The sequence below is a fragment of the Diceros bicornis genome, chromosome 17, assembly GCF_020826845.1.
Source record: "Diceros bicornis minor isolate mBicDic1 chromosome 17, mDicBic1.mat.cur, whole genome shotgun sequence".
Lineage (NCBI taxonomy): Eukaryota > Metazoa > Chordata > Mammalia > Perissodactyla > Rhinocerotidae > Diceros > Diceros bicornis.
Genome location: NC_080756.1, coordinates 17,853,742 through 17,864,487, shown reverse-complemented (window position 1 = coordinate 17,864,487; position 10,746 = coordinate 17,853,742). Strand labels below are relative to the sequence as shown.

The 10,746-nt window shown below is 56.3% G+C and overlaps 1 protein-coding gene and 1 pseudogene across 1 annotated transcript; both read right to left on the bottom strand.

The window, feature by feature from the left end:
• Window positions 1-584: 584 nt before the first annotated feature.
• LOC131416573 (keratin, type II microfibrillar, component 7C-like) lies at window positions 585-1,612 on the bottom strand. Its single transcript, XM_058559241.1, has 3 exons — window positions 1,497-1,612; window positions 1,271-1,302; window positions 585-784 (listed from the first exon to the last, which is right to left on the bottom strand). Exons 1-3 carry the CDS (start codon window positions 1,598-1,600, stop codon window positions 585-587), a joined length of 336 nt encoding a protein of 111 aa, XP_058415224.1. The 5' UTR covers window positions 1,601-1,612.
• Window positions 1,613-1,662: 50 nt separating this feature from the next.
• Window positions 1,663-7,651, bottom strand: LOC131416572 (keratin, type II cuticular 87-like; annotated as a pseudogene).
• Between the last annotated feature and the right edge of the window lie 3,095 nt (window positions 7,652-10,746).

Genomic DNA, 10,746 nt, shown 5'->3' with positions numbered 1-10,746 from the left:
GAGAACACCTCTGTTGCCCCCGACCCGGGTGAAAACTGGCCCGGATTGGCCCGGATGGCCACATGTGTAAGCACAAACGTATGACCAGAGCTTCTTATATATGAGCCATGACCTCTACTGGAAACGTGGGGACCAAGCGAGAGAAAGGGAGCCCAGGCAGCTGCGGAAAGTGATCCCCTCAGAGCCGCAACCTCAGAGGGTTTAGAAGGCAGGGGGCACGCAGCGCACGGCAGCGCGTCCACACCCAGGGGCCCTCGGGCCCATCTGTCCCTTAGAAACCACACGCGTCCAAGCCGCCAGAGCAGCCCGAGGCAGGACTGGATCTTTGCCCAGGGCTGCGAGGAAACCAGTCACTTAGACTCTTGCGATTGGGGTGAGCTGCCAGACATGCGCGCGAGGAGCCCGGCCTCCCTGGAAGAAACGAGGAGACGAAGCGGGGAGAGGCAAGAAGAGAAGCAGCAGCGTCAGGGGGGCCGGTTCCCGAAGCCCTTCCGCCTCACACCCAGCGCCTTTCGGAGCCCCGGGGCCGCCCGGCAGGCCGGGACCGCCGCTCGCGGAGCGGTGTATTCACACGGCGGGAGGCGCTACGCAAACCGCACCAGGCGGCTGCTGCCGCAGCTGTGTCCCGAGGGCGCGCACGGGCCGGGCGCGCAGGGGGCGCTCAGGCCGCTGCTCACCGCCAGGTTCCCGCCGCAGGGGGCGCTGCAGGCGCTGCCCGCCGCGGGCCGGGAGCCGGACACGCAGAGGTCCCCGCACACGACCTGGCCCCGGGAGCTGCTGACGCCCGCAGGAGGAAGACAGGGCTTAGTACCCGAGCAAGGTCGTGGCCTGCAGCCCCCTCTTTTATCCTCCCTTTCTATCTTCCCCTCAGCCCAACATCCTCACACCTGGGCGCTCCTTCCTGCAGTCTAACCTCAAGCATCCTTGATAAACTGTTAGCCCAGGCCCTCCCTATAGACAGAAATAAGCTATTCAAGTTATCATAATCATTCACTGCCACACTCCCTCCTTCCTTTTAGGGTCTTCAAACTATACGCCTGCTGGCCTCCTGTTTTTGTAAACAAAGTTTAATTGGCACCCAGCCATATCTATCCATTAAGTATTGCTTAGGCTGTGGCTGCCTTCACATCACAAGGACAGAGCTGAAGAGCTGAGACAGAGACTGCACGGCCCACAAGCCTAAATATTTACTATCTGGCCCTTTAAGAAAAAGTTTGCCCACCTGGAACCCCAAGCCCTTATTTCAGAACCCACAGTATAGATTACTCACAGACATTTACAGCACCAACGCCCTCACACAACCTTACCTGGAGAGCAAAGAGACAAAAATTAGTTGGGGGGAGCAAAGGTGATGAAATCTACTATTCACCTGCAAATTCCCTCCTCCAAGTAAGCTTGATGCAAATTAGATGCAAATAATATGCAAACACACTCCTGGCTCTAAGCCCAGTTTGGGGGGCATTGAAGAGACATCCTTCCCAGGGTGAGGGCCTCACCTGTGCTCCTCGCCCTCCAGCAGGTGCCTGTAGGTGGCGATCTCGATGTCCAGGCCCAGCTTGGAGTTCAACACCTCCTGGTACTCCCTCAGCAGGCAGGCCATGTCCTGCTTGGCCTTCTATAGGGCCTCCTCCAGCCCGGCCACCTTGCACTTGGCGTCACTGAGGGTCGCCTCGCCCTGCTGCTCGGCCTTGGCCAGCAGTGGTGGCCCCCAGCTTGGAGTTCTGGGGGGCAGAGGAGGGTTATTAATGCTCCCTGTTCTGGATTCAGGGTCAGAGGCATCCACTGACCATTGACCACCAGAGGAAGAAGGGAACTTACCCATTTGTTAGGTCAAGGGTTGCAAATTAGTGCTCCCAGGGTATGTTGGCACAGTGTCTTTAATTTTGGAAATTTAACATAAAAATTCAGATTCTTGGCTTCTCTTGAAAAATCAGAGGATCTGGCCCTAGTGGGCCTGCAGTTCCATAGGGCCTGCCTCAGTTGGATTGGACCAGCCTACTTCACTCATTACTAACCCCGGTGGACATCTGAGTGTGTGTGATCACTGATTTAGAACCATGGGCCAGAGAGCGCAATGGCTGACCCCAAATCACGTGGTGAGCTAGTGGCAGGGTTGGTTTGAGAGCCCAACTGTCCACATGTTTGATTTTTGCTCCTTTTCCCACACACTGGCAAGGGGTCGAACTTAGATCCCCCTGCTGCAGGCCAACCCCATTGTCTTCCTACACGGAGGGGTGGGCCAGGCTGTCCTGCCTGGCACTTGGCATTCTCGATCTCGGCGGTCAGCCTCTGGATCAGGCGGTTCAGCTCATTGATCTCCTCCTTGGTGCGGCGAAGGGTCTCCCCGTGCCGGACCACCGTGGCCTTTATCTCCTCGCACTGAGGGGAAGCAGAGAGGCTCATGGGGCTCAGGATATGTCATCCCACTGGGCCCCACAGCTTGCACATCTGCCACCGCATCCTGAGAGCTACCTGCCCTTCCCTTGCTCATTCCACCTTAACAAAGGCCAAACCTTTTCAGCATCCTTCCTGCTGGGGGTCTGGGAAGGGGCCCTGGGCCCACTCACCTTGCTGCGGTACCAGGACTCGGCCTCAGCCTGGCTGCGGCTGGCGATGTCATCGTAGAGCCTTGATCTCGGCCACGATGTTGTCCAGGTTCAGGTCCCGGCTGTTGTCCATCTTGACGATGACCGAGGTGTCTGAGATATTGGTGTGGAGGACCTGGAGCTCCTGGGGGATGGGGTTGGGGAGTGGTAGGAGCTTCTTTGACCAGAGCCCCACTCTCACGGTCCTCCCCCGTCCCCTTCCCCTGCTTCCTCCACAGCCGCACTCCTGAAGCCCCGCCCTCCAAGGTGAAGTCCCCCCTCAACCCTGGGACCTCTCAGTGCTCCTCAGGCACTGAGTCCTGAAGCTGAGAGGAGCTCACGTTGGAGGCGCACTGCCTGATTTCAGTTGGGGCCTCCTGTCTCCATCTTTTGGGTCTGGGACTAGAATTTACCAATTTGTGATACCTGTTATCATAGTAACCAGGAACACCAGCCTGTCTGGGGCATGGCAGTGAGACCCGAAGCTACACTTCCCCTTCTGGCATAAACTGCCTCAGGTCTCTCAACTCTGCTCCACGCTGCCCCCACCCCAGGGGTTCAGAAGCCGAGATGGTGGCAAGTCCTGTCCAATGTCTAACTCACACTCGCCTTGCTGCCCCACTGCTCTGTGGTCCCTCACCAACTCATACAGTCGCTGCAGGAAGTCGTTCTCCTGGATCAGCGCCTCCGTGTTGGCCTCCAGGTCTGATTTGTGCAGGTAGGCGCAGTCCACGTCCTAAAAGGGAAAAGGTGGCTCAGGAGGCTCACTGGGGAGATAACACAGAGCTCTCCCCACCAGGGAGGGGCACCCCTCCAGGCTGGGCAAACTCTCTGGAGACCCTCCTTAGTGCTCATCCCAGTGCCTGGTGGCATGGCCTTGGTGAGGTCCTTCATGTTAGAGGGGTCCGGAGCAGGTCTGGGTAAGGGAGGGGATCCTGAGGTCTCCAGGCACTTCCTCTGGTTCCCACTGGGATGATTCCTCTAGAATCCACATCTACAACTATGACTGCAATTCAGGATCTAGATGCCCCACCCCTCTCTGCTCTGGAATCTCATGGAAAGAAATCTAGATCTGTGGCCAGAAGAAGAGGTCTTAGTGCAACTCAGAGTAAGACCCTGGACCTCTGTGCCTCAGTTTCCTCACAGTAACCACTGCCTTCCTCATATGGGGGTGGTTGGGGGACCTGGTAAGAGTCCAGGTGACAGCACCTGTGCGGAGTGGAGTCTGAGCAGTGAGGGACGACGGCCTCGTTCATGCCAGCACTTTCCACCTGCCGGCCAGGGATGCAGCCATCCCCCAGCAGCCACGTGCTTTTATCCACCCTTATTTACAGAGTGCCTGCTCTCTGCCAGGCACAGGGCACAAGGAGGTGGGAAGCCCTCGGCCAGATGGGAGTTACCTCGGATGGGGGAGGAGATTGCCCTGCTTGAAGCAGGCAGTGTCTCTGATGTCCGGGGCTCTGATGTAGGGGAGAGGTTGGGCTGTGTGACTCTGGGGGAGTTGCTCAGCCTCTCTGAATTACAGGGAGCTCCCTCTTGCCTCTGCCCTCGGTTCTGAGTTGCAGGACGAGTATTCTGGGGTCGCTCACCTTCTTCAGGGCCACCAATTCATTCTCAGCGGTGGCCTCAGTGCCACCTCCTCTTCCTACCTGGGGACAAGGGCACGAGGGTCAGTGGCTAGAACTTTCATAGGCTGGGATTTGAAGAGAAAGAAAGCATGAAGGCCCAGACAAACACATTCTGGAACTGGGTGTTTTGGAGGTGGTCATAGAATCCAAATGTGTCGGACTAGGAGGGACCTTGTCCATCCCTTTCCTCCGGCCACTCAAACCCACTCACGTCACCCACTGCTCGTCCTGTTTCAGGGACTCACATTCCTGATGTGGGCCAGGTGGGTGCCCTGCACGTTTTCATAGTGCTCCACTCTGCTTCTGGATTGTAACTCCCTGGGGGCAGGAACCCTGCCCCCCTTTCCCCTCCTCCTTCCTTTCTGACCCCTCTTCCACCTCAGGGCCCAACACAGCACCTGGAACACAGAGTAGAAGTTCAAGAAATGTTTGATGAATTAATGAAATAAACAGATAAAGATGAGGTAGCTGGAGCAGCTCAGGCTCTCTCCAATGTTTAAACTCACATCTCAGAAGAGAAAAATTTTCCCCACAGGCTTCCTGTCACTGTTTTCTTCCTGTTGGAAAGTTCCTCTTGTGGTCTAACCCAAATCTATCCTGCTTTAACTGAATCCCTTTTCCTTTCTCCAAACCCCTCTCCCCGACGCACTCACCGCTTCTTGTAGCCCTCCAGCACCTCCTGCACGTGGCTGAGCTCCGAGGCCAGCCTCCCGCTGTCGGCCTCCACTGGCTCGGCCTCCCGCCGCAGCATCTGGATGTAGCCACTGAACAGCGGCTCCAGGTTGCTGTCGCAGCACTTGCGGTTCTGGTAGAACTGCAGCTTGGTCTCCAGCAGCTTGTTCTGCTGCTCCAGGAAGCGCGCCTGGTGTGGAAGTGGGAGAAAAGTCGGGGGGAGGAGCTGATACCCTCAGCCCTCCTTAGAGTGCAGGCAGAGTCGGGAGGGAACAGGCAGCAGGGTGTGCAGGGGCAAGGGGTGGCCGGCATGGCCCCTGTCGGGCTCTCCTGGCCTGAGGATGCACCAGCAGAATCCTTGTTTCATGATTGCTTGTTCAGGTCTGAGTGAGGGTCTGTCCACGTGGGCCTAGATGGGATGAGTAAGAAACTGAGGGGCATACGGGCTGTGCTGGGTTACTGTTGGGCTGGGGGGGCAGGTAGGGGTGGAAGGTAGTGACAATCAGGGAAGGCTTCCTGGAGGAAAGGAATATAGAGCAGGGCTGGGAGGGATAGGGTAAGATGAAAGCCTTTCACTATGAGCCCCCCAGAGCAGGGCCTATGGAGTATTTATCTCTGTCCTCAGGGGCCAGCCTGGGGCCTGGTGAGTGGTTATTTGAATGATGGTCAAGGTGGGAAGGGCTAGCTGGGGAGGTGGAGGGGCAGGCTCTCACCAAGCAGGGTGGCTGGGGCCGCAGGAGTCCTGGGAGAGGGTGGGGTGTGGTGCCAGGCAGCCTAAACTCCTCTGTTGGACACTCCACGTGTCTGGAGGCCAGGCAGCCAATGTGAACGGGGGAAGGTTTTGGAAAGTAGGGAGGGTGGGGGCTGCAGGGAAGTGAGGCATACCAGCCTTTACTGGAAGTCACTCAAACCGGACCACTGCACTGGCCGCAAGCCGCTGTGTTGCCAGCAAGGTCAGCAAACAAGTCCAGGCCCCCCGGCCTCCAGCTTTCCATTTCTCACGCATTTTAGCTGGAGTTGAGACGTTACCTTGCTTTTCAGCTCTGGTATCCTCTCGTCCAACTCGATGAGTGCAGCTGGGAGTTCCCTGGTTGGAACTTCCAGAAATGGGGATGTTATATGGGATCATTTTAGGAGGTCTTAGCTGACGGGGCTGGAGCTATGCTGGGGAGTCTCATGGCTGCTTGGCCCCCATCTTTCCTTTCAAAGTCACGGCCGGCTCACACACGGCACCACACACAGCTCTGCTGTAGGGAACTTCGGGCCGAGAGGGGAAGCCACTGCCCGGCATCACAGAGTGATCAGTGGAGAAACTGGGCGTGGAGCCCAGGCCGCCTGTCCTGGGCCAGGACCCTTTCCACACTCCACTTCCTGGCTGCCTTTCCCGGCTGTGGGTGCCAGCACACCCAGGGCGTGGTGCCTGCTGAGGTGCACCAGCTCCTGCTGGAGGGCAGTGGGGTGGCTCCTGCTGGAGGGCAGTGGGGTGGCTGGGCCCTGAGCTGAGGACCCTCTAGCTCCAGGGGCCTGGAGAGCTGGAGAGAGGCTGGGCTTGCGGTTCTGCTCTGCCACACACTCTCGGTGGGCCCTTGGGCAGGCCCCTGGCCCCAGATCCCTGACTCCTCTCTCTTCTGTGTACACTCAGAGGGCTGGGCTGGTGGCAGAGATCATATGAACCCTTCACAGGCTAACTTCAGGATTTTGCCATACCCTTGTGCTGCTGTACTCATGATTTATCTATAAATGGATTCGCTTGACTTTTACACTTGAATGGGGGTAAAGGGGTAACTTTACATTACCACCACAGTTGTAAAACCAGTATCATAGGCATGCACAAAAGGAAAGCATACAACATGGAATTCTGGCTGAAACTGTTGCCCCAGACAGCTCTGAACCTCTGAACCTCTGAACCTTCAGAGGCTCACTCTGCTTATTAAAAGTAGGAAAGTAGCAAGTATTAGAGGGATGGTAAAGACATATTAGCGCCCAATGAGATTTTCTCCATTTAATCTTAAGCATTGAAACAAAGGTTTCAATGTTATTTAATGCTTTAATGCACCACCTAAAATTATTACATAAAATACAGCAGTTCCCATTCCCTACTTCTGGAGATTTACCTGGGAATTCCCCAGTCCTCCCAGGAAGTACAGACTCAGGAAGGGTGTGATCAAGGACACCCACCTTCTCTGTGGGGACCCGGCCTGTCTGGACAGAGGTTGTGTATAACAACAGTGCTATCAGATCAGGAGCCCCTGCCCTATATGCATGTCTCTGTCTGTCTGTGCCCTGGGTGTGTGTCCATCTCCTCCATCAGACTGGGAGCTCACCTGGACCACATACCCTCTGGCCCGACTCCCCTTCAGTGCCTAGCCCAGGAACTGAAGGCTCAGGAAAGGCCTGATCAAGGACACCCACCTTGTCGATGAAGGCAGTGACCCTGTTGTTGAGGCTCTTGATCTGCTCCTTCTCCTCGTGCTTCACGCACTGCGCATTGGGGTTGATCTCCAGATTGAGGGGCGCCAGGAGGCTCTCGCTGACCGACACGGTGGTGATGCAGGGCGCGCTGGGTCCGCGCACGCCGCCGGAGCGGTATCCGAAGCCCCGGAGAGGCCGGGGTAGCAGGGGACGCCGCGGTAGGGGGCGGCCGGGCCGGGGCCCGCAGGCTGACGCGCAGCTGAAGGCGCGGAGCCCGCGGGGAGCGCCGAGGCGGCAGGAGAGCAGGACGTGGCCCGGCGGCGGGAGGCGCTGGGCCCCGAGCCGCGCGGCGCGTTATATCGCGGCCCGCGGGCCGGGCAGGGAGCGCGCGGCCGACGAGTTCACGAGCTTGGAGGTCGGCCTTGCGCCTCGTGGAGCCGGGATTCTAAGCGGCCCGGCCGCCCGGCCGCCTCCATAAAACGGCGTGCGCCTCGCGTCCGCGCTTTGTGGGGCCAGGAAGCGCCCGGTCAGCTCCGCGGCCCTGCGCTGCGGGATCGGGGGACCCCTGCTCCTCTGCCGGGACTCGGCCTGGGTAGCGCTGGGTCAGTGGTTCCGTCCCCAGGCTGGGCAGCTGGGCACACCGCGCCCCCAACTTGGGTCCCAGCCCGGCGCGACCGCCCTGCACGCTGGGCAGCCTTGATATCATTACCTGTGCATCTCCGCACGGTGTAGGGGGCGTGTGTGTGTGTGTGTGTGTGTGTGTGTGTGTGTGTGTGTGTGTTGAAGGGAAGGGGTCTCTGAAGTCACTCCTGCAGATTCTTATCGTGACCTCGGACAGGTGAATAACCGCTCTGAGCCTCAGTTTCCTCGTGTGCAAAACAGAGATAATATAGTACCCATCTGAGCGTTGTGAGAAGGACCTAATGAGATAATGGACTGAAAGCATTTAGGGCCCTACCTAGCACTTCATAGGAGCTCCATAAATGTTTGTTTGCTTGTTCTATTTTTCTATTATTAATTTGCCATTCATCCTGGCTCCCTTTGGGCAAAAACTTGCTCTTCTCTCTTTCTGAGAACTCAGCTCAGAGCCCCTCTCCTAGTGAGTGTGGTGTCCTGTCGTCATGTCCCACCGCCCACACTAATTGCTTCCCATACCCCTCTCCACTCTGCCTGGGGAGGGGAAGGGAGCTGCGTTTATGGAGTGCCTACAGTGTGCTAGGGCTTCATAATGCATCATCTCATCCAACCCCCAGGGCATCCTTCTGGGGTCAGCGTTATTGTACCCATTTGCCTGATTAGGAAGGTGAACTCAGAGTGGTCCCGGGACTTGTTTAAGGTCCAGCAGAGAAGGCTCCACAGAGGGGCAGAGTGAGAATCAGAAAGGAGGCTCCCAGCCCTCCACCACGCTGGCCCCTCCCAGGGTCTGAGTCTTTGGGGGCTGCGTGAGGCTTGAATTCCCCCAGGCAGGAGCCCAGACTGCTAGGCTTTGGGCTTGTCGGGGGGAGAGGGAGACTCCCCCTCCGCCCTTTCCCTTAAGGTTCTTCTGGCGGGCCAGATAATCAACAAGACAGGTTAGCAGGAGAAGATAATACCACGTTTAATAACATGCATACATGGGAGAAAGCAGGGACACTGCGTTTCTCAACACAATAGCAGAAGTTCTCGTCTTAAATATCATTTCCAGCCAATGACAAAGGAGGATGTTGGGGGTGGGGGGAGTCAGTTACAGGAGATTACCACTAAAGCACAGTAAACACGAGTAAGGTTTATTATAGAGCTCAAGGCCTCACCTTCCACATTGACAAGTCACTAGAGATGAGCTCATCCCCCTCTCTTCTCCAAACAGAGAGGGAGACACCTTTACAAATGGAGATTCCCCTTATAAATGTAAATGATTGTCTGGCAACTCTTAGAATGTGGCCAGAGAGACAGAACTTCTGATAAGAGGGGCTTGTTGGTGCCTTTCCTGTTGTAACATTTACCCTACGTTATCTTTACAGCCATCATGATAGATCTGTTCCAGGAAGGAGCTACCATGTCAAATTCTTTAGGCAGTTGGTGGGGGAGGTCAAATGTCCTCAGAGAAAACAACCAAGGTAAAGAGATAGATTTCAGGGTGGCCAAATCTTGATCTCCCACAGGCTCTTAGAGAAACTGGCCTGATCCAAAGCCTTCCGCTCGACTGGTGCTTGGTCGAGGCCACCGACTCCGGAAGGCCATATCACGTCATCATGGAAGTTAATTATGTGTCCAATTCTAGGCAGAGGAAACCAGGGTGTGAACTCAGCAGCCAGCATTCAAGAGAAACATGCAAATCACCCTTAGCTTCCTTTGCTTGTAAATATGAGTTATTATCGTGCAGAGGGTGATTAAATCCCGGAACCCCAGTGGTCATCATGGCCAGCCGTGCCTGGCTTTGAGCCGCCTGGCATCTCTTTTCCAGGGAGTGCCCCACTGCCCCCTTTGCCATCTTTCCCGTCACTCTCGTGGGCCTGAATCCTTTGGTCCAGCCTTGATTTTGCAGGAGTTTCGGCCCAACCCCAGTGTCGTCCTCTGTGGAAGATGGAGCCCAGCTCAGTGTCTCGTGCTTCCACCCGCAGCTTCAGCTGAGGTTGCCAGCTGTATGACTAATGGCTTCAGGATTACGTGTTTTGACTCTAATTTTCTCCAGGAATAGCAGTACTGGAGAAGTCTTTCCTTGGCGTCTCCCTGCGGAGAGGAAATAGACTTACCCTGAAGCATGGAGGACTTAAATTAGACTTGTGAAGGCACTTACATGAGGCTTTCTTGGGCCTTTCTGGGTTTTGGTGGGTGGATGGAGCAGACTTTCTGTGCTATCACAGAGGAGGTTAATAATCAGCCTTTGTTTACACAGATAATTAAGTGCATTTAAAATCCAGAGACTGGAGGGCTGCAGGCTGAGTTGTGCTTGCTAAGAACACAGCCTGAAGGGGATGGAATTGAAAAGTTTGACACCTGGAGCATAGTGGTCCTCAGAGTGTCAGTACTAATCCCTGACCCAGCCTCAGGGGTACATGCACCCTGAGTCCCCTTCATTATTCTTGGAACCCAGCGGGGGTTAATGGGCTGAAGCATGAGAGAGTCAGACACAGTCAAGGGTCATTGACTTCCCCATAGGGAGGGTTGGTGGTCACGGGTGCTGGGGAAGAGGAGGGCTATTCCATTCTCTGCCAGATTTTCTAGAACTCACTCCCTTGCCCTTTTAATTCCCAATCCACCACTCTTTAGATGAGAAGCTAATGCTCAGTCTTGGTTGTCACGTCTTCTTTACCCGCCAGTGGGCCCCAGGAGCCAGTTTAAGGCAGGGAGCAAACACCTGCTGAGCACCCAGCAGGAACCAGGCCCAGAGGGTGAAGGAGGAGCCTACCGCCCCAGGCAGGGCAGGCGCACACGGAGGACCTCACTGCAAAGCCGAGGAGGGTCTGGCG

Bases quoted from the DNA above. Each gene is read 5' to 3' on its own strand.
- LOC131416573 (XM_058559241.1), bottom strand. From the start codon at position 1,600: ATGGCCTGCCTGCTGAGGGAGTACCAGGAGGTGTTGAACTCCAAGCTG. The intron at 1,303-1,496 runs GTGAGGCCCTCA...TCTCCAGGTAAG, and splicing joins CTGGAGGGCGAGGAGCACAG to GTTGTGTGAGGGCGTTGGTG. The intron at 785-1,270 runs GTGAGTAATCTA...TTCCTCCTGCGG, and splicing joins CGTTGGTGCTGTAAATGTCT to GCGTCAGCAGCTCCCGGGGC.